Source organism: Felis catus, chromosome C1, assembly GCF_018350175.1.
Source record: "Felis catus isolate Fca126 chromosome C1, F.catus_Fca126_mat1.0, whole genome shotgun sequence".
Taxonomy (NCBI): domain Eukaryota; kingdom Metazoa; phylum Chordata; class Mammalia; order Carnivora; family Felidae; genus Felis; species Felis catus.
In genome coordinates this window covers 24,411,217-24,434,928 of record NC_058375.1, presented here as the reverse complement: position 1 = coordinate 24,434,928, position 23,712 = coordinate 24,411,217, and the positions used below count along the sequence as shown (strand labels likewise).

At 42.8% G+C, this 23,712-nt stretch overlaps 1 protein-coding gene across 4 annotated transcripts in view; it reads right to left on the bottom strand.

The window, feature by feature from the left end:
* Nucleotides 1-23,712, bottom strand: part of HDAC1 (histone deacetylase 1) — a 31,430-nt gene extending 7,718 nt beyond the window's left edge. For 3 of the 4 annotated variants that reach the window (XM_003989815.4, XM_019836592.3, XR_002160658.2), the window contains exons 1-3: nucleotides 23,555-23,712; nucleotides 16,804-16,916; nucleotides 5,564-5,681 (exon numbers count right to left, since the gene is read on the bottom strand). In XM_003989815.4, coding sequence (XP_003989864.1) covers nucleotides 5,564-5,681; nucleotides 16,804-16,916; nucleotides 23,555-23,603 — 280 coding nt within the window. In that variant the 5' untranslated portion in view covers nucleotides 23,604-23,712. Of the gene's footprint in view, nucleotides 1-5,563; nucleotides 5,682-16,803; nucleotides 16,917-20,267; nucleotides 20,311-23,554 lie in introns of those variants that run through there. The other variant, XM_023258409.1, reaches the window with a different exon arrangement.

Genomic DNA, 23,712 nt, shown 5'->3' with positions numbered 1-23,712 from the left:
AATGTTTTATTTATTTTTAAGACAGAGAGAGAGACAGAGCATGAGCAGGGGAGGGGCAGAGAAAGAGGGAGACACAGAATCCGAAACAGGCTCCAGGCTCTGAGCTGTCAGCACAAAGCCTGATGCGGGGCTCGAACTCACAAACCGCGAGATCATGACCTGAGCCGAAGTCGGACACTTAACCGACTGAGCCACCCAGGTGCCCCTGGCTTATTATCTTTAACAAGCAATCATGATATCCACCTCACCTAAATGTTGAGAAGATTAACAGAAATCTTATGTGGGGAAGAATATAGCAAGTAAGTACTTGAACAAACAGATACGAAGAATTAAGTGAGCTGCCAAGGTTGTATAACAAGACAATGGCAGCACCAGAATCAGAGTCCAGGTGTCTTGACCCACACAGTGTAGTGCTCTTTCTACTACACCTACAAGTGACAACTGGAGTAAGGTTATTTCAGGCCTAACGGGGAAAAAGTACAAACTAACACATAATGAGGAAATGCATGCAAATAGTAATGCAAACAAACTGAAAGACAGGAAGGGAAGCACACCTGAGGGCTGTAGTCACGGAGCTAGAGAGGAACCTTAGGGCTCCAAGTCATCTCTCACAGAGAAGGAAAGTACTGAGACATCAACGAGACACAGGAAACTAGAGGCAGGGGTAGGCTAGATCCTTATTCTCTTGCCCTAGCCTTCCTACTACATCCACTGCTATCAACTGGGATTCCCAAAGTAGAGCAAGGAGAAGCCCTAGAATGAGGCGGGTAGCAGAGCCCAGCTCGGACTGTGTAACCTTCTGAGAGACAGCTGAAGCTCAAAGTCTGCAATAACCATGAGCGTTACCAACTCTGGCACTGCCCTAAGCTTGGGAGGGTGCCCTGCCAAGACAAGTGCTCTGAGGAAGTGTGGCCTGCATAACGGGGTGAGGAGTAGTAGGTGGCGCTCACCCCCACTTCCCGGGTAAACACTGGGAGGCTGTGTCAATAAGAACTTTGGTCCCTGGGGCCAAGCTATTTATCCACTGGCAACCGAATGCCTCCTCCAGTTGTTTCGTCTTTCATTGGGTTTGGCCTGCCTAGGTTTCTAGAGTTTTGTTTATACTCTCATGTGGGATATGTTTTATTTATTATTATTATTTCTTTTTAAGTACACTCTAAGAGCAATATGGGGCTTGAACTCAAGACTCCAAGATCAAGAGTTGCATGCTCTACTGAATGAGCCAGCCAGGCACCCCACAAAATGGTTATTTTAGATATGACAAAAAAATATTTCCCTTCAGGCCCCAAACCAACATGTGGCTCAAGTGTCCAGCCCATTATTCCCAGTTCAACAAGCTGTGTGATTGGAAATGGAAAGGGGGGAAATGGAGACCCTCACCTGGACTAATTTGTAAGACTAGGGAGGACTCTTGTATGGGTTCTCCTCTTCCTATCACAAATACTTTTCTTATTCTTAGGGTGGCATTATACTGAAAAGAACAATACTGGGTGAGAGATGAGAGAGCGGAGGAAGGTGGAGAAGGTGGTAAAAAACACCCTGCAGAAAGATGCATGGGATTAACAGGGGTTTCAGGAGAGGTGGTGGTGTAATGGGGTGGACTGGGGAGTAGGACAGAAAGGATGTGTGACCAAGGGGAGGTGTCCAGGGGGGGTTCAACTGTATTGGCAGCGTTTTGTTTCCTAGAAAGAAAGGTTGGTAGGGGCACGTGGGTGGGTCAGTTAGTTAAGTGTCTGACTTCAACTCAGGTCATGATCTTGCGGTCTGTGGGTTTGAGCCCCCCACATTGGGCTCTGTGCTGACAGCTCAGAGCCTGGAGCCTGCTTCAGATTCTGTCTCCCTCTCTATCTGCCCTTCCCCTGCTCATGCTCTGTCCCCCTCTCTCAAAAATAAATAAACTTAAGAAAAAAAAGGCGGGGTGCCTGAGTGGCTCAGTCAGTTGAGCATCCAGCTCCAGCTCAGGTCATGATCTCACAGTCCGTGAATTCGAGCCCCGCGTCAGGCTCTGTGCTGACATCTCAGAGCCTGGAGCCTGCTTTGGATTATGTGTCTCCCACTCTCCGCACCTCCTCAGCTCACACTCAGTCTCTCTCTCAAAAAAAAAAAAATATTAAAACAAAATAGAAAGAAAGAAAGAAAGGGAGGAAGGAAGGTAGGTAGGTAGGTAGGTAGTAGGTACATGGATGTACATTCTATTATTTTTTTATACGTTTTGTGTGTCTGAAATATTTTACATGCAACATATTTAAAAATACTATAGAATCAGGAAGAGACAAGTTCCATTCTCCATTCTACCACTACCTTGTTAGGAGACCCTGGAAAATTCAGTTTATACATCTATAAAAAAGATGACAATGACAATGTCTTCAAATTTCACCACCATAATTCCCTTTTATCATTTTCCACCACGTTTCACATTCTGATAATCTGGCAAAAAAAAAAAAAACCATTGCACTTATTCATGTTTGAATCCATCTTATTTTTTATTCACTGTTATTTTTTAATTTTCTTAAATATTTATTTATTTTGAAAGAGAGGGAGAGAGCATGCGTGCATGCACATGAGCAGGGGAGGGACAGAGAGAGAGAGGAAAAGAGAGAATCCCAAGCGGGCTGTGCACTGGCAGTACAGAGCCTGACACGGGGCTCAATCCCAAAAACTGTGAGACCATGATCCGAGCCAAAATCAAAAGTTGGACACTTGGGGTGCCCGGGTAGCTCAGTTGGTTAAGCGTCCGACTTTGGCTCAGGTGATGATCTCGTGGTTCATGAGTTCAAGCCCCACATGGGGCTCTCTGCTGGCAGCACAGAGCCTGCTTCAGGTCCTCTTTCTCCCTCTCCCTCTGCCCTTCTCCCCCCCACCCAAATAAACAAACAAGCAAACAAACAAAAGAGTCAGAAGCTTAACCAACTAAGCCACCCAGGCACCCTTTTATTTATTATTATTTTTAATAAGGCCTCAGCCCAATAAGCCACGAACTCCCTGGCAGGCCAAGGCTGGCTGCCAGGGGACCAACTGCAAATGGGCAGGCTGAGTCAGGCTGTCAGGAAGCCCACTGCTCATCATGTTCCCATTTTAACTAATTAAAATATTAGATCAGAACTTCTGATCAAAGTTCTCAAAGTCTCAAAATGACCACAAAATGTTTATTACATCCTAGCCAAGAGCAAGGAAACCTAACTTATTTAGTCTTATTACATGTATAACTTCCTAGCTTAGGTGTTGGTAAATACAAAAAAAAAAAAGAGCTCAGCTCACACATCGCTGTTATTGTTTCTGAAGATACCCCTGGTTATGCAGCACTTCACTAAGTGACATCTTTCTATAACCCTGTAAATCAAGTCAGTAAGGTACCTTAAGTCCATAGAGAACCTCATCCTTCCTAACCCATCTTCAATGAGAGAAAATCCCAGACCTAATTTTTTAATGCACAATCTTAGAATGCTAGTTTCAGGAAAACTGGAGCAAACTGGAAGTCAGACCCAAACCTGGGCACTCCTGAGGGCGTAATATTTTATGTCTGCCTTGACAGATTGGAAAATGATGAAAATAATAAGTCATCACAGCAAAAGTTACTATTCATTGACAGTCAGTGCTTCATTGACAGTGCTATCTCACCTATCCCCGACAACCTCCACTATGAAATAAGCACTATTGTCTTCCTTTTAAAGAAGAGAAAACAAGGCTCAGAGAGGCTAGAGGACTTGCTTAAGAACACACAGTTAAGTGGTAGAGCTAAGGGATTCAAACCAAGACATCAAAACTCATTCTCTTGGAGTGCCTGGGTGGCTCAGTCAATAAGCATCCGACTTTGGCTCAGGTCATGATCTCACGGTTTATGGGTTTGAGCCCCACATCAGGCTTTGTGCTGACAGCTTGGAGCCTGGAGCCTGCTTCAGATTCTGTGTCTCCCTTTCTTTCTGCCCCTTTCCCACTGGCACTCTCCTCTCTCTCAAAAATAAATAAACATTAAAAAAAATTTTAAACAGGGGTGCCTGGGTGGCTCAGTTGGTTAAGCATCTGACTTCAGTTCAGGTCATGATCTCATGGTCCATGAGTCTGAGCCCTGCATCAGGCTCTGTGCTGACAGCTCAGAGCCTGGAGCCTGTTTCAGATTCTGTGTCTCCCTCTCTCTCTGACCCTCCCCCGTTCATGCTCTGTCTCTGTCTCAAAAATAAATAAATGTTAAAAAAAATTAAAAAAAAAATTTTTTTAAACAAAAAATAACTCATTTTCTTGCCTCAATACCAAGCTGCTTCTCTAATGAGAGTCCTCTTTGCTGACAGTGGAGCCTGATCACTGGCCTTGATAGGTTATGAAAAGCTCTAAAGCCATCTAGAGCAAAGAAAGGAATTTGTCTCATCTTGGAAGGAAATAAGATCCTGCCAATTCAAAGAGCAAATACTGCACTTACAGGGGCAGCAGCTCCTGGAGTTGTGGGTGGTAATAATACTTTAAAAAAGGCCTCTGTAAAAACAAAAACAAAAACAAAAACCTATAGGGGCACCTGGGTGGCTCGGTCGGTTAAAGTCGTCCGACTTTGACTCAGGTCATGATTCACAGTTCATGAGTTTGAGCCCCGCATCAGACTCTGCTGACAGCACAGAGCCTGGAGCCTGCTTCAGGTTCTGTGTCTCCCTCTCTCTCTGCTCCTCCCCCACTCGCTCTCTGTGTGTGTCTCTCTCTCAAAAATAAATAAATATTTAAAAATTTTAAATAAAAAAATAAAAAAGGTCTCTGTGGTTCTGTAATCATTACAACTGCACAACTATTATAACAAATAAACTTTCTGTCTTGGGAATCAGACTACCTTGTGGCCAGTAGTAACAAGTGCCACAGATTTGCTGATATTTCCAAATAAACTGTTACAAGCTAATTAAAACTTCTGGACAATGCTGTTTCATTGTTTTATTATATGAGATATTAGGTGCTAAGAGATAATTTCTAAAATAACACAGGGAGAAGTCAGATATAAGTTTTTTCCAAATTTAAACACATTTTCTCCCATAGCTAAAATAAGCCTCATTAATTCCTACAAACTGAGCGTAGCTTCCGAGATGACACCTGTTTCAAGTCTCAGGAAGCAGGGGTAGAATCACCTCAACTCAAAGATTACATCATCTAGAATCTGTCCTAAGTGGCCCCTCGATTCTCAATTAATACAAAGTGAGAGCAGTTACAGTTGTACGGGATGACATCCAGTCCATTTTACGAAAGAAAAATCTGAGGGGAAGTGACCAGCCTGGTCAGTTTGGAGTCAGAGCTGGGACTTCTATCTCTGTCTCCCTCTCCTACGTCAGTGCGTTTTCCATCACAACAATTACGGTTTTCTTGGCATATTGTTGTGAACCTAACTAGACAAAGATCAAACACTATTCTTTACAATCAAGAAACAAGGAAAGCTAGACTGGAGAAAAGAGCTGCACTTTGGCATCCTTGGAAGGCAGGGGAAATGAAGTATGGGATGAATGGGAGATACAAGGGAAGGCAGGGTAAGCCTCTGCAACTGAAGGGCAGATCCAACTGGGGCCTTGAGAGTAAGGAGGGAACAGAATGGACTTACATCTCTGCATCTGTTTGCTGTACTCAGACATGTTATCTGGGCGGATGGAGCGCAAGAATTTAATGTAGTCGTCACTGTGGTACTTGGTCATCTCCTCAGCATTGGCCTTGTGAGGGCGCTAGAGGGAAGAGGGGAGAAAGGACATGTTATTCCAGACCCAAGCCACTCTTCACTTAGTCTACTTTGAACACTAAGAGAAGAGCCACCCAGCATTGAGCTAGGCAAGGAATTACTGATTAGATTAATGCCTCAGGAAACTTGCGATCTAATTAGGCATATAGGATTATCAAAGGAGATTCAGTATCAAAAAACAGAACTGCAACTCAAGCTCTGTTACTTGGGCAAGTCTACCTTGTGAGCCTCAATTTTCTCACTTACTAAATAGAGGCAACAACTTCTACCTAACAGTGTGAGAATTGGAGGAGATAGTTAAATCTCTTTGTAAATTGTGAAATGCTTACAAACTCTTATTTCTTTTTAAATAGTTATGGTCCAAAAGGCTCCAAGAGTTTAAGAAAAAGAGGTGACTAACAATAACTGAAATAGATAGGAAATCTTTTATAAATCATCATCACAACAATTCTCATCACATCCTCCCCACTGAACCTTCCTTGACATGGTCATTTCCTGATTATCCCAACATTCTGAGTCCTCTTTCCCTCTTTTTAAAAAGTCTCTTTTCTTCCTCTCATCCCTTAAAGGTAGGTCTTCTTCGAAGATGACCCTCTGCTCTTCCAATTATGAATATCTTTATAGTTTATAAAGCATTTTCAATACACATATAACATTGTTTACCCTGTGCCAGGCACTGTATGTGATTTTGTGATCCTTACAACAACCTCTTAAACTCCATACTATTATTATCCTCACTCTGCTCACAGGGAGGTTAAGTAATTTGCCCAAAGCTACACAGTTGGTAAACTGGGATAGAAACCCAGAGGTCGGGCTCCAGGCACTATTTGGTGCTTGTTTAATCCTCGGTACAAGGCAGAATGTAAGACTAAAAGGTGGATACTGTTTTATATACCACACTCATAGTGAAAGAAGCAAGACTTGGCTCCAAATACTAAGTTGTTTGTTTGCTTATGTTTATTTATTTTTGAGAGAGAAAGAGACAGAGTATGAGCAGGGGAGGGGCAGAGAGAGAGGGAGACAGAATCCAAAGCAAGGTCCAGGCTCTGAGCTGTCAGCACAGAGCCCGATGCCAGGCACAAACTGTGAGATCATGACCCGGACTGAAGTCAGATGCTCAACTGACTGAGCCACCCAGGAGCCCCCGAAGTTGTTTTTATTGTATTAAGCCTTTTACTCTCATGGCAATGTTGTAGATGGAGCTTTAACTCTACCTTCTATATAGATGCCTGCCCAGACTCACTCCATCTTGATTTCTGTTCTGAGCTCCAGATTCACAATTCCAACAACCTCCCAGCCAGCTCCACCTGTGAATCCTAGAGGCACTTCAAATTCAACTGGATCTAACAACTTATAGAGAGGCATTCATATTTAACTTCCAGACTTCTCTTTTAATATTCTTGTTAATGACACCAATATCCACTCAGGTTGAGAAACTAATTATAATTCTTAACAACACCCTTTCTTGACTTTCATTTCAATCCACAGCCCATCCCTTTCATTACACCTCCTCCATAATCTTGACTGCATCCACTGCTTTATTTCTCCTATGCTCTCCTTTCCCAGGGTTCCTATTCTCACCTCCAACTACCCAATTGTTTAAGACAGAAGCCACCCCTTGATTCCATGTTCCTCATGTACTACATTCAACAAGGACAAAGCCCATCTCAAAAGCTACCTCTTTTACAAAGTAAAGGCAAATCTTGCTTTAAGAACCTATCTTCATCCCAGGCCACAAAGTTCCAAAAAATATGACCGCAGAGTCAAAAATTACAAAACATGCAAGGAAACAAAGCACTACGAGTGAGAGCTCACAGAAACAACAGGTAGTAGAAAGAGATCTACAGAGACCCTGGATATATGTCTAAATAAAAAAGAACTGCACTACATTTCTCTATACCAGTAAACAACCTAAATATAAAAATTTTAAAAGATAGTTTATGATAGCATTAAAAAGAAGTACTTGGAGGGGAGCCTGGGTGGCTCAGTCAGTTGAGCAAGAGACTCTTGATTTTAGCTCAGGTCATGATCTCATGGATTGTGAATTCAAGCCCCACATGGGGCATTGCACTGGCAGTGCAAAGCCTGCTTGGGATTCTCTGTCTCCCTCTTTACCCCTCCTCCCCTGTGCGCACTCGCGCGCGCGCTCTCTCTCTCTCTCTCTCTCTCTCTCTCAAAAATAAACATTAAAAACAAAATTTTTGTAATTACTTTGAAAAAATTTCTAGGGGTGCCTGGGTGACTCAGTCAGTTAAGCATCCAACTTTGGTTTGGGTATGATCTTACAGTTTGTGAGTTCAAGCCTGCATTGGGCTCTCTGATGACAGCACAGAGCCTGCTTCTGATACCCTGTCCCTGACTCTCTCTGCCCCTCCCCTGTGCGTGCATGTGCTCTTGAGCTCTCTCTCCCCAAAATAAGTAAACATTAAAAAAAAAATCTAGGGGGCCTGGGTGGCTCAGTCGAGTGTCCAACTTCCACTTAGGTCATGATCTCACAGTTCCTGAGATCAAGTCCCGCCTCAGGCTCTGTGCTGACAGGGCACAGCCTGCTTGGGATTCTCTGTCTCCTTCTCTCTCTGCCCCTCCTTGCGTGCTCTCCCTCCCTCTAAAAAACAGACAAGACGTAAATAAAATAAAATAAAAAATAAAATAAAAGGACCCAAGTAAATGGAAACATGCCATGTTCACTGATGCAAAGGCTAAATATTCTCAAAATATCAATTCTCCCTAAGATGGTATAAAGATTCACGGGTGCCTGGCTGGCTCAGTCAGAGGACCATGCAACTCTTGATCTCAAAGTTTTAAGTGTGAACCCCACATAGGATGTAGACAGTACTTAAATAAATAAAAAACTTAAAAACAAAACAAAAAAGATGATGTAAAGATTCAATAAAATTACAACCAAAATCCCAGCACTTGATGAGTTCTAAAATTTATATAGAAGTTCAAAGGGCTCCTGGGTGACTCAGCTGGTTAAGCGTCTGACTTCAGCTCAGGTCATGATCTCATGTCTCAGTTCACGAGTTCGAACTCTGCATCAGGCTCTCTGCTGTTAGCACAGAGCCCGCTTTGGATCCTCTGTCTGCCCCCCTCTTTCTGCCTCTCCCCTGCTCACGTTCTCTCTCCCTCTCTCTCAAATAAGTAAAACATTAAAAATAAATAAACATTAAAAAAAGAATACTGCCATTTAAATAAATAAATATTAAAAAAAGAAAAGAAGCATAAAGGGCAAATAGCAAGTCAGTTGTTTTTTTTTTTAAGAACAAAGTGGGAGGACTTGTGCTACTAGATGTCAAAACTTACTGAAGAGCTATCACAATTAAGCACTGGGTACTGGCATATGCGTCAATAAACAGACCAAGTCAACAGAACACAGGCCCAAAAACAGACCCATACACAATGCCTGGCACAAAGCAGGTGCTTAATAAGTATTTGCGGAATGAAAAAATTTCAGTGGATTCTTACTTCAAACTATATTTAAAAATCGATTCTATTTTATTTTTTTAACTTACATCCAAGTTAGTTAGCATATAGTGCAACAATGATTTCAGAAGTAGATTCTTTAGTGCCCCTTACTCATTTAGCCCATCCCCCCTCCCACAACCCCTCCAGTAACCCTCTGTTTGTTCTCCATATTTAAGAGTCTCTTATGTTTTTGTCCCCCTCCCTGTTTTTATATTATTTTTGCTACCCTTCCCTTGTGTTCATCTGTTTTGTGTCTTAAAAGTCCTCATATGAGTGAAGTCATATGATATTTGTCTTTCTCTGACTAATTTCGCTTAGCATAATACCCTCTAGTTCCATCCACGTAGTTGCAAATGGCAAGATTTCATTCTTTTTGATTGCTAAAACTCCACTGTATATACCTACCACATCTTCTTTATGCATTCATCCATCAATGGACATAAAAATCTATTCTACATATAGTAAATACATGTGAAGGCAAACCTATAAAGCTTTTATTTTTATTTTTATTTTTATTTTTTAAGTAAGCTCTATGCCCAACACGGGGCTTGAACTCATGACCCTGAGATCAAGAGTCGCCTGCTCTTCTGACTGAGCCAGCCAGACACCCCAAGGTAAGGATTTCTTAAAACACAAAAAGCACTTATAAAGGAAATAATATAACTATATTAAAATCAAGAATCTCTGTTCATTAAAGATACTTTAGAGTGAAAAGACAAAACCAAAACAGAAGATATTTGGAGCAATGTATGGCCACTGGACTATCTATACCAGAAAAAAGAACTACTACAAACTGGTAAGAAAAAGAAAGCCAAACAACCAAAAAGAGAAAAATGGGCAAAGGAAAAAACATTTCACAGTAGAGGACACACAAATAGTTAATAAACATATGAAGAGATACTCAGTTTCACTGGTTATTAGTGAAATGCAAATCAAGATCACAATCACATACTGTTCACACTCATTTAGTTGGCAAAATTTAAAGTCTAATTCCAGGGGCGCCTGGGTGGCTCAGTTGGTTAGGCGGCCAACTTCGGCTCAGGTCATGATCTCGCAGTCCGTGAGTTCGAGCCCCGCATCGGGCTCTGTGCTGACAGCTCAGACCCTGGAGCCTGTTTCAGATTCTGTGTCTCTCTCTCTCTGACCCTCCCCCGTTCATTCTCTGTCTCTCTCTGTCTCAAAAATAAAATAAACGTTAAAAAAAAATTTTAAAAATAATAAAAAAATAAAGTCTAATTCCAAGTATAGGAAAGGATATGAATCAAGGTATCTCTCATACATTGCCAGTGGGACTATAAATTCATTTGACCACAATGAAAAGCAACAAGGCATTTAATATTCACATACCCTACAGTCCAGCAATTCTAGTACTAGAGAAACAGCCAAAATTTTTGCATGTATGAACTGAGACATGTACAAGAATATTTAAAGTGCTGCTCACAACATTAAAAAACTAGACACAAATTAAGAATGGAAAAACAGATAAACTGAAGTATAATGACAATAAGATATTATTCATCAGAGAAAAGTGGAAGAACTAAAGCTATATGCAAGGTGGATGGATTTTCATAACATAATATTGTGTGATAAAAGCAAGGCACAGGGGGCACCTGGCTGGCTCAGTTGGGAGAACGTATGACTTGATCACAGGGTCAGGAGTTCAAGCCCCACACTGGGTATAGAGATTACTAAAAATAAATAAATAAATAAACTTAAAAAAAGAAAAAAAAAAACCAAGCAAGTCCCAGAAGATTACATAGTATGACACCTTTTTTTTTTTAATTTATTTGTGAAAGAGAGACAGAGTGCGACTGGGGGAGGCGCAGAATCTGAAGCAGGTTCTAGGCTCTGAGCTGTCAGCAGAGCCCAACGCAGGGCTCAAACTCACAGACCGCAAGATCAGGACCTAAGCCGAAGTTGGATGCTTAACCAACCAAGCCACACAGGTGCCCCAGTATGACACCTTTTTTAAAAAGTTCAAAAACAAGTAAATAATTACTATATATTGTTTAGGCATATATACACAGGATAAACATTTAAAAAAATTTTTTTAACATTTATTTATTATTGAGACAGAGAGACACAGAGCATGAGCAGGGGAGGGCCAGAGAGAGGGAGACACAGAAAAGAAAGCAGACTCCAGGCTCTGAACTGTCAGCACAGAGCCCGATGCGGGGCTTGAACCCACAAACTACAAGATCATGACCTGAAGTCGGTCACCCAACCAACTGAGCCACCCAGGCGCCCCAGGATAAACATTTTTTTTTTTAAAGCAAGAGTATAATAAACACAAAATTTAGAAGAGTGATTGGGGTGTAGGAATATGGATATTCATAGCACTATGAAAATATTTAAGTTAATGAATAAACAGTAAAATATGTATTTCAAAAAGACCAAAAATGGACCTTCTTTTGATGCTTATGAGCCAAGGATAATGTTGATCTCAATTCTGTGTATCTAAGGCCCAATCAAAACAAAAACAAAAACAGAACAAATAAGAAAATGGATAAAAGGCTTGAATAGGGACTTCAATAAGGAAAACTGAATGACCAATAAACATACAGAAAAATCCTCAATCTCCCTAGTAAACAGGGAAATACTAATCAAAACCATAGTAAGTATCATTTCACACCAACCTAAACAGACAAAAAAATTAAATATGACAATATTAAGTGTTGGCAAGGACTGAGAGCAACTTTAATTCTACACTGGTGGCAACTGAAAACCATTTTAACATTATCTAATAAGGGTAAATATGTGCATATGTCCTATATGCACTATATTCTTTCAGTGAAAATAAGTCCTATATTCTTTCAGTGAAAGAATATATTATATTCTGTACTATATTCTTTCAGTGAAAATAAGTCTAGCTACATCCATCAACATGTATGACTCTCAGGAACATGTTGAACAAAAAAGGCAAGTAAGTCACATAATAATACTGTATGATTCCATTTACATTAATATTCAAACACGTAAAACTAAAACATGTATCATTTAAGAATACGTACTGGCAAAATTATTTTTTTTTTTTTTTTTAACGTTTATTTATTTTTGAGACAGAGAGAGAGAGACAGAGTATGAATGGGGGAGGGCCAGAGAGAGAGGGAGACAGAATCTGAAACAGGCTCCAGGCTCTGAGCTGTCAGCACAGAGCCCGATGCGGGGCTCGAACTCACTGGCCACGAGATCATGACCTGAGCGAAGTCGGACGCTCAACGGAGCCACTCAGGCCCCCCTGGCAAAATTATTTTTAAAAAACAAGGAAATAGGGGTGCCTGGATGGCCCAGTTCGTTGAGCATCTGACTCTGCATTTTGGCTCGGGTTATTTCGGCTCAGGTTGTGCGATCAAGCTCCAGTTGGGACTCTGCAGGGAGCATGGAGCCTGCTTAAGATTCTCTCTCTGTCCCCCACCCCTCTCCCCTGCTTGCACACGCGCTCTCTCTAAAATAACAAAAATTTGGGGCGCCTGGGTGGTGCAGTCGGTTAAGCGTCCGACTTCAGCCAGGTCACGATCTCGCGGTCCGTGAGTTCGAGCCCCACGTCGGGCTCTGGGCTGATGGCTCAGAGCCTGGAGCCTGTTTCCGATTCTGTGTCTCCCTCTCTCTCTGCCCCTCCCCCGTTCATGCTCTGTCTCTCTCTGTCCCAAAAATAAATAAATAAACGTTGAAAAAAAAATTAAAAAAAAAAATTAAATAACAAAAATTTTAAATAAATAAATAAATAAATAAATAAACAAATAAATAAATAAAAGCAAGGAAATAATAAGTCCCAAATTCAGGACAGAGGTTAACTCTGGGGAAGAAGAAAGTAGACAGGATCAGGGAAGAGCATATAGGGGCTTTAGCAGTCATGGCAATGTTTGTTTTCTTAAACTAGGTGGTATTAAGTGAATTGTGATTCTTTATACCTTCCACATATTTTATAAAAATTTTTTCATATCTACTCAATATTTTATAAAAACATTTTTAAAAAAAAGCACAAAAGAACAGAAGGCGATGAATAAGAAGCCTGGGAATATACAAAATTAGCATCCAAGGCAAGGAAGAGAGCAGAATTGTTGATTATGTAAATAAGAAGGTTCCTGGATGAAAAATGAGGATGTAGATTCTGGGAGAGATTAATTAGATGTGTGGAGGCAGAATTGGGGGAGGGACCAACTGTGTGAAAGACTTCAACATGTCTCCTTCAGGTACAGAGATGGAATACAGAAACTGCTTTCCCCCCCCCCCCTTTAAAGATTTTGTTTTTAAGTTATCTCTGCACCCACTGTAGGGCTCAAACTTACAATCCCAAGATCAAGAGGTGCATTCTCTACTGACTGAGCCAGCCAGGTGCCCCAGAATACAACAACTTCTGTAAGAAGTCTAAGGAGCTTCTTCTAGGATTGACCCAAAAAGCCATCAATTTCAGGACATATACTAAAATGGCTATCTGTGCTTTGGGAAAAGAAAACTAGGATCACAGCACAGAGAAGTCTAGAAGGGATGAACCGTTGGGGGAAGAAGACTGAAGAAGATTCATACTCAGTGGCCAAAGAAGGAAACAGATCACACTAAAGAGAGCAAGTCTAGATTTTTAAGAAAGAGATTATACTGGAATTTTGTTTTACAAGTTTACAATAAGAACACCACACAGATGAAGTAATTTCCAGTAAGATATTATTTATTATCTCTATGACAGCCACTGTTAGATGCTTCCCAAAGAGCCATTCTCTACCTTCTTGTTAACAGATCTCAATTTGGTTGGGTGTTAATGTACTCAGCCGAAGGGATCAAATGTGATTAGTCTAAGCCAATTGCCGGTGAATAGTCTAAGGATGGCAAATGACCCAATGAGATTTAAAGGGAGATCTGTTGGGAAACTTCTAGGAAGGGTTTTGCTATTTAATAAAAAGGGGAGGGGTGTGTGTGGAAATAGTAGAAAATGATCCATTTTGCCTGTTTCCTTCCTCTTTGGATTCTGTCATATGAAGACATGGTACTTGGAGCTAAGACAGCCATCATGTGATTTCAAGGCAAAAAACAAAAGGATAAAATCAAATAAACTAAGGATGATTGAGCAGAAGGATAAACAGAATAAGCCTGGGTCCCTGATGACATCACCAAAAAATCTTGAGACATTCTACCTCTAGGCTTCTTGTTAAAATGCTGCTTGGGAAGAGGGAATAGGACAAATTAACAGATAAAGACTCTGGAACCAGATATATCTGAGTTGGAGTCTTAGTTCATGTGATTTTGTGATCTTGAACCTGTTAATTATCCTCTCTGACCTTGTTTTCTCATCTATAAATTAAGGCTGCTATATGGATTACACGAAATAACAAGTGGCTCTGGCTTAGAACTAGCAATCTTCAATAAATGTTAGTTTATTTTTCCTCTCACTTGAAGATAGGATCCATTTTTTAGTATCTCAATATCACTCATGGAGGTTAATATAGTCCCTGGGGTATGACAAGTACTCAACAAAAATCTGTTGAATGAAAGAAAGAGGGCTTGAGGTGACTTGAAGATGAGTAAGATATGACTGGCAGATTAAATACTCCTCCCAATCAGGATGGGGTGGAAAGAGGCAGAATCTGATCTGGCTGACTTGGAGGGTTCTGAGAGGGGAGTAGCAGGAAAGGAGACAAGTCATGGCCAGATTAGCATGGTATACACGTGCAAGAGGCATCTCCGGAAGGTCTTGGTGCTTGCTATTCCACGTTTAGGTATCCTCTCTTTATCTAAATGTTAGTCTCCTCCCTAGAGTCCCTCAAAACCTCTGCTACCTTTTTTATGTTTTTCATTCCCAGCTGCCTTTCACACCTGAAAAAGCTCTCTGGTCCCAAGGTCCGTCTGCTCCTCTGTCTCCCTTCCCTCCTTGCTTCCTCAGCTGCCTCCAGTGGCTCTGGGGACATAACATGGCCATCTGAGACAGAAGACTCATCTTCTTTCAGTCTCTGGAATGGTGAGGAAGGATACTGCTGTTGCTAGGATACTTAAGCTGCCGGCACAGACTTCAACCACAGACTCTTAGGCTCTAACCATAAGGCAACACGAGTCCTCAGCCCTTTTTGATTTTCTCATTTGGATCGTTGCAACAGCCTCCTAACTGGCTTCCCTCCTTCTAAAATGCATGCCTGGGGGCCCCTGGCTGGTTCAGTTGGTGGAGTAGGAGACTCTTGATCTTGTGATTGTGAGATCGAGCCCCATGGCAGGTATAAACATTAAAAAAAAACTTAAGGGCGCCTGGGTGGCTCAGTCGGTTGAGTGTCCGACTTCGGCTCGGGTCATGATCTCGCGGTTTGTGAGTTCGAGCCCCGTGTCGAGCTCTGTGCTGACGGCTCAGAGCCTGGAGCCTGCTTCGGATTCTGTGTCCCCCTCTCTCTCCACCCCACTCCTGCTTGTGCTCTGTCTCTCTCTGTCTTTCAAAAATGAATAAACATTAAAATAAATAAATACATACATACATACATACATACATACATACATACAAACTTAAAAAAATAAAATAAAACAAAATCCATTACTTTTTCCTCACTGCCTCCAGAAGAGGTTCAAACTGGGAACCTTTGGACCAAATTTAGTCCACAGATGTACTGATGTGTTTTTGTTTGAACATGTTTTAAAAAACAAAAAACAAAACCAAAAAACCAACTTGGGTCAATATTTGAAACCCAGGCAATTTTACATAATAATGTGGATTTCCAGCTTCTCTTTAAAAACTTGTAGATGGGCAAAAATCAGCTGGAACTGAGTCAAGAAGTTAGACAGTCTAGGGGAGCCTGAGTGGCTCAGTCGGTTAAGCATCCAACTTCGGCTCAGGTCATGATCTCACGGTTCGTGGGTTCCAGCCCTGCGTTGGGCTCTGTGCTGACAACTCAGAGCCTGGAGCCTGCTTCCGATTCTGTGTCTCCCTCTCTCTCTGCCCCTCCCCTGCTTGCACTCTGTCTCTTTCTCTCTCTCTCTCAAAAGTAAACAAACATTAAAAAAAAATTTTTTTTAAAGAACTTAGATAGTCCATGCTCTCCAGTAACGCCCAGTAGAGACTTGGGCGTCTAGTTCAACACAATCCCCATTTCAACATTGGATTTTTTGACTCTTGCCCGTCAGAGCTGCTTGTCACGTAGCACAGCACATCCAATCCTTTCTGGCCTCTCCAGTTCTAGGTCCCCTCACTCATACCTGTGAACTTTACACTACAGTACTACTTGCGCATCGAACTACTTGTAGCAGTTCCCCAACACATCATATTGTCCTCACCTCTTTTTGCCTTTTGTCTATGCTTTTCCCTTGGTCTAGAATGTCGGTCTCCTCCTGAACTCCAGGCTAAATTCTATTCAGTCTCTAAAATTGTGCTCAGATATCACCTCTAGAAAACATTCCAAGGCTCCCTTCCTCCTTCACTCTTTATTATCTCTGCATCTTGTACATTTTTTAATTATTGCACTTATAATAGACTGTAGTACAACTTATTTGTATACATGTCAGTCTCCAGCACTGGAGTGAACCCTTTAAAAACAGAAATCTCTATCATTTACAGTGTCTGCCACATAATAGCCACTCAACACATTTGATGAATGAGTAGTTGAGAAAATGAGATGAATAACTATGACCAGAGCTGATGAGGTTAGAGAGGGGTAGGGCTCCCAGTAACTCACATATATTTCCATTTTTCGATAGAGACCATAGTTAAGTAGCAAATTGTGAGTCATGCGGATTCGGTGAGGCTTCATTGGGTGGCCTTGTCCATAATAGTAATTTCCAACATCCCCTGAAGAAAAAAGAGTGACAGTTTCAGTGACACAGTTCGACATACACTCCCAAGAGAATCCAGGAATCTTTATAACTATCTCCTAGTCAAATTCTTTTTCTCTTTCGTTCTAGTCTCCAAGATTCTACCCAGCTTGAGGAAGGGTAACTCCAAAATTTAAAAAAAAAGCAAGCAGGGACGCCTGGGTGGCTTAGTCAGTTAAGCATCCAACTCTTGATTTTGGCTCAGGTCATGATCTCATGGTTCGTGAGTTTGAGCTCTGAGTTGGGCTCTGGGCTGACAGCACATAGCCTGCTTGGGATTCTCTTGCTCTCCCTCTCTCTCTGCCCCTCCCCTCCATGTGTGCGTGCTCTAAATAAACATTAAAAAAAAAAAAAGCAGAGGACCCTGGTGAGGTCAGCATTTAAGGATGTTAAGTCTAGTCCACAGGAACTAGACAGTGTAAGGGGTTCATTCCAAAGCTACTCGGGAATAACAGGCAGTGAGTGACTCACCCCACTATATATCTCCAAAGAATTCACTCCCACAACAGAAAAATAACCGTTAGTACTCAGAATTATTATAAGTCACAGTTCACCTTTATCATGCTGTGACACTTTATGGAGTCAAAGCACATTTACATTAGTTTTCTTACTGGATCTTCACAATAACCCCATAAAATAGTTAGAACAGGAAGTATTATTCTAATTTTATAAATAAGAAAACTAAGTTCTTATCATCTCTTGCTTCATCTATAGCAAAAGACTTCTAATTGATTCCTCTGCCTTCAATTCAAACTATCTACTACAACGACCAGTTATTTTTCTAATACACAGCTTTCATAACATCATTCCTCTGCTCAAAAAATCCTGAATGGCTCCCCATCTCCTACAGGATAAAGAACAACTTCACTAGCCTGGCATTCAACCCACAACACTCTCCCTCTCCCTCCCTTTCTCCCTCTCGCAGTTCTCCGCTCCAAAGTGGAATAGGCAAACTATGACCCTTGAGCCAAATACAATTGGCTGCCTGTTTTTTGTAAATAAAATTTTACTGGAACACAGCCATGCCCATTAGTTTAAATATTGTCTATGGCTGCTTTCACATTATAATAACAGAGCTGAGTAAATAGTTGCCACAGAGACCCACCCATATGGCACACGAAGTGAAAAATATTTACTATTTGGCCCTTTACAGAAAATTTGCCAATCTCTGTTCTAAACACACTAGATTATTATCAGCATCCTGAACATGGCATTCACCTTCACACCCAAGTAGCCTTTGTTCAGACTGTTCCTTTGACCTGGATTGTCCTTCCTTTTCTGATGATCCTCATACAACAAAGCCCAGCTTAAGTGCCAAACATATTCCTGATCAAAATAAATGGTCCTTTCCTCTGTATACAATTTGTATATATCACTTAACAAATTTTGTTTTGTATCTGAATTACTTACATATCTATTTTTATCTATTCATTTATTTTGAGAGAGGGAGAGAGCGCACGCGCACAAGAGCAGAAGAGGGGCACAGAGGGAAAGAGAGTCCGAAGCAAGCTCCAAGATCAGTGGGAAGCCTGATGTGGGGCTCAATCCCATGACCATGAGATCACAACCCGAGCTGAACTCAAGAGTTAGACACTTAGAACTAACTGAAGCCACCCAGGTGTCCCCTTACATATCTATTTATATTCCTAAGACTGGCTGCTCCTTGAAGACAAGGACAAATATGCCCTGTACATCACAGAAGCTGAATAAAGATTCAAGGAACTGAACTCAGTGAGATTCAGAGAGGTTAAGTGCCTGCTCAGGATCACACAACCAATAACTGATCCAGGGGTCGACTCTTCTGACTCCAAATTCAGTATCCTAAAAGCTACATTGGGTTTACCAGACACTTACTTCAATTTGCACTTAAACCAGAGGGCTCTGTGAATCTACTTGCCACAAAGTTCCTGGAACAAATATTCCAGAAATCAAGTGGGGGCGCCTGGCTGGCTCAGTTGCTAGAGCATGCGATTCTTGATCTCAGGGTTGTGAGGTCAAGCCCCATCTTGGGCACAGAGCTTACTATAAAAAAATGAAAAAACTGGGGTGCCTGGGTGGCTCAGTCAGTTAAGCATCTGACTTTGGCTCAGGTCATAATCTCACAGTTCTTGAGTTCGAGCCCCACGTCAGGCTCTCTGCTATCAGCACAGAGCCCATTTTGGATCCTCTGTCTCCCTCTCTCTTTGCCCTTCCTCTCTGCTTGTGCATGCTCTCTCTCTCTCAAAATAAATAAACCCAAGAAAAAAAAATTTTTAATGAAAAAGTTAAAAGCCAAAAAACAGCACAAAAATCAAGTGAACTGCACACCCAAGGATACATCTCTCTCGCCTTAGAAGTCCATCAAGACGAGGCAGATCTTTGAGCACCAGTGAAAAGAAGGTCCCAACCTCTTATGCACTGTGATTTGGTGGCACGAGTAACAGAATTCATTCCAGGGAGCAATGCATTGTGGGAAATGCCACCAATAGTATCCAAGCCACACTCCAATACTCTTGGTCATAGACATGGCCTGGGACAATGGGAAACTTCTAAACAGTTGGATATTTAGGATCTCACCCTCTTCTCTGTCTTTTTATTAGACTACTTTTTAGAACAATTTTAGATTTACAGAAAAATTGCAAAGATAGAGTTCTCAGATACCTCATAGGCAGTTTCCCCTATTATTAGCATTCTACATGATAAAATAAGAAGTATTTGTTACAGTTAATGAACCAATATTGATACAGTGTCATTAACTAAAAAGAAGCCCATGCTTTATTCAAATTTTCTTAGTTTTCCTTAGTTTTTGCTTAATGTCCTTTTACCCTCTTCTCTTAATCTTAGGCAGGCCTCTGAGGGCAGGAACTGTGCTCTTAGCCAGAGCCGCAAGGCAGAGTACAGTATTTGATGGCATTCAACTGGGACCCTTGTCCCATAGAGACAGACTTTGAGATGCAGTAGCAGAGGAGGCAGGCAGAAAATTTTGCTCCCAGAGACCCTCAGACAAGCTTATCAGCTATGAGGATTGACAGAATAGGTTTTCAAGGCATTGGCTGAGACATCCAGATGCAGACCCAATTTGAAGGCAGTCAGTAACATGACCATTACTGTTACATAATTAGATCACGGCTTATCCAGGTCTCTGGCCTGGGCCTTGATCCCCAGCAACTCCTCTGCCTATCAAACCTGAATTCAGCCAAGGCTTAGACTTGGGGGACGAAGATAACTTATCTAGAAGGCTAGGGGAGTACCTGAGGGTGGGGCCCAGACACCATCCTTTTCTTAACAGCTTTTAATCCAGTTGCTAAGAGACTTTTAAAAGAAATAATCATTTTCCTTTAGATACTACCTTTAAACTTGTGGAAAGCTTCTCCCATTGTTCTCAAAGTTTTTCAGTTTTATAGGAGAGTGACCTGAGGCCTGCAAAGGTAAAGTGACTTGCCCAATACTGCAAAGCTTCTGAGGGGCAGAACCAAGTCTGAGTCCCAAGCTAGTGACCTCACTGCAAAACTCACAAGCGGTTTCTCAAGGAGTAAGAAATCTCTCTTGCCTAAAAACTGCAGTCTTTCCACTTTTTCTCTTTTTAAACTAATGGTGGAGAGATCATAAAACAGTGCAAACCGATACAGCTACAAAGTCGCAGGCTCCAGCCCCAAATAGGCCCTCACCACTGCCCAGCAACTCTTCCAAATTTATTTTCCTACCTCCCTCTTTCACAACAGCTACTTCACAGCTATCTCTCTCAAGATTCCTACTCTACCAACTACCCTCCCCCCACTCACAGGAAAAGAAATAATCTATTACCTCATCTTGAAAACTCCAACTTTCTCTTCATCAAACTTGCCTACATTTGAACTTTTCCTTGCCTCTCATCATGAAGAAACTTCCCCCTGAAGGCTAGTGTCCATACCTGTGCTCTGGTTTCCATCTCACCTGGTCTCTTCAGGAACCTCCATCATTACCCATCCCTCTCTTTCCTGTATCTTCAACCCCTCCCCCTGGCTATTTACCATTCAAATTTTGAATATGCTCAACTCTCAGCCACTACATCCCCCTGTATCAACAACCCTCTCTCTCTGCCCCAACCAAGCTTCCTTTGAAAAGGGTTCAATCTTGGGGCACCTCGGTGGCTCAGTCGGTTAAGCGGCCAACTTCAGCTCAGGTCATGATCTCACGGTCCGTGGGTTCGAGCCCCGCGTCAGGCTCTGTGCTGACAGCTCAGAGCCTGGAGCCTGTTTCAGATTCTGTGTCTCCCTCTCTCTGACCCTCCCCCGTTAATGCTCTGTCTCTCTCTGTCTCAAAAATAAATAAATGTTAAAAAAAAAATTAAAAAAAAAAAAAAAAAAGAAAAGGGTTCAATCTGATGTCTTCTCTTCACCCATCCATTCATTCTTCAATCTACCGCAATCTCACTTCAGTTCCAAACTGTACACACAAAACAGTTCTTGCCAACACTTGGCCACTCCTTCCATCTTTTGGCTACTGTAACCCAAGACTTTCTGGTTCACTTACATTCCCTCTGTACAATTTAATCGGCAAGTATTTATTGACAGCCTACTCTGAGCTAGGCATTGTTCTGGGGGCTGAGCATACAGAGCTAGACAAGACATGGTCTCTTTCCCTAAGGAGATTACTGTCTAAGAAGAACGAACAAGTAAATGGGCAATTCCAACACACAGTGACAAGTGCTACGACAGGGGAATACAGAGCATGAAGGGCACTAGACTTTTCCTCAGTGCATGTCCTTAGAATTCCACTCTGATCTTCTTCTCTTCCCACGCTATACAACTTCTTGGGTGATTGCATCCTCTTCCATAACTAAAATTACCATCTGCATGCTGACAACTACCAAAAATCTCTATCTTCTCATTTTTGTCTTCTAAATGGCCAACCTGGGGGCACCTGGGTGGCTCAGTTGGTTAAGCGTCAGGCGTCGGCTAAGGCTATGATCTCACGGCTAGTGAGTTCAAGCCCTGCATTGGGCTCTGTGCTGACAGCTCAGAGCCTGAAGCCTGCCTCAGATTCTTGTCTCCTTCTCTCTCTGCCCAGCCCCTGCTCGCACTCTGCCTCTCTCTCTCTCAAAATTAATTGAAAAAAATAAAAATAAAAATGGCGACCTGAATGGCCAACTGCCTACTGGATGCCTCTACTTGGATATCCCCTAGTAGGGATAGCCCTCAAAAAATACTTCTTAAAAAAAACCCCAAACCCAAAGTTATTAACTGACATAACCTTCTCCAAACACTCAACATCAAACTGCCCAACCCAGAAGTTTGGGATCCTTGCCGTCTTCCTTACCCGTACACTGGCGAATTCAATTTCGTCTCAGAGTGATAGGTCTGAGGTATAAAACTGATGATGTCACAACCTGCATAAAACTTCAATGATTCACAAGTGCACTCACAATAAAGTCCAACTTCCTTAAGACAGTGTGTCCAGCCCTTCATGATCTGGTCCCCAGATCATGAGGTTCAAGCCTCATCACTTGCAACCTTTCCCTCCACCCTATTTCCTGACCTTCTACACTCTGCCCTCAAACCTATGCCTCAGCCATGCTGTACACACACCTGCTTTCAAAAATGCTGTCCTCTCTCTTACCTCTAAACTTACTGTCACCTTTGCCTTCCCGGAGCTTGGCTAATAACTCCTGTTCTTCGGGTCCAAGATGGCACCTCCCTCCCTGACTCCCCAGGCTGGGCTGAGTGCCTCTCCTCTGTGCTCCCAAAACACTCTGAGCTTTCCTTTATCCCAGCATGACACTGGAGAGCAGTTCCCTGCCACTGTCTATCTCCCCTTCCAGACTGAGAAGAAGATAGGAAGTGACCTGATCAGCCCCATGGTCCCAGCAGCTAATCATCCCCAGTACAGAGTAAGCTGCTCCATAGGCTTTTGTTAAATGAAAAAGTCTGTTTTAACAGGTTGCGACTTTCTCCTTCCAAGCCCAGGGGCCCCATTTCCCAGCAGCAACTGCAGGCCCAGCTCAGAGACTGGGGGAGGGGAGGCTGGTGACAGGAGGTGGGGACTCCGCAGGACTCTCACCAAAAAGGATGAGGAAGCAAAGGGGCAGAGGAAGACTTTTGTATTCTCAGCAGGCAAATAGATCGTTGCACACTTCTCCACCAGATCCTGCCTCCCCGCTCAGACTCAGCCTCCCCTCCAGGAGTCCCACTAAAACTCTCCCCATAAAGCTTCCTGAGGATTCCCCCCTTCTCCGCCCCTCGCCACCAAGTTACCCCAAGCTTCTCCAGACGACCCCCGCTCGGCCTCAGCCTCTTCCCTCGGCCTCGACTTCCCTTCCTTTCCTCTGAGCCTCCTCCCTCAGTCTCGACCTCCTGCTCTCAGCCTCCTCCCTCACCCTGACCTCTTTCCTCTGAGCCTCCTCCCTCAGCCTCGACCTCCTGCTCTCAGCCTCCTCCCTCACCCTGACCGCTTTCCTCTGAGCCTCCTCCCTCAGTCTCGACCTCCTTCCTCTCAGCCTCCTCTCTCAGCCTCGACCTCCTCGCAGCCTCCTCTCTCAGCCTTTCCCCAACGCCTCAGCCTCTCCCAGCCTCCCCGCTCACATCTCCTCAGCCTCCCTCTCCTGGATCCGGCCCGGCGCGGCCCCGCCCCCGCCCCCGCCACGCGCACGGAGCTCACCGTCGTAGTAGTAACAGACTTTCCTCCGGGTGCCCTGAGTCTGCGCCATTTTGCTCGGCTCCCGTCCCTCCCGTCAGTCGGTCCGTCCGGCCTCCCGCCCGCGGCTCGGCTCAGCGTCCGACCCAGGGGAGGAGGGGGCGGGCCTCCAACCCGCTCCG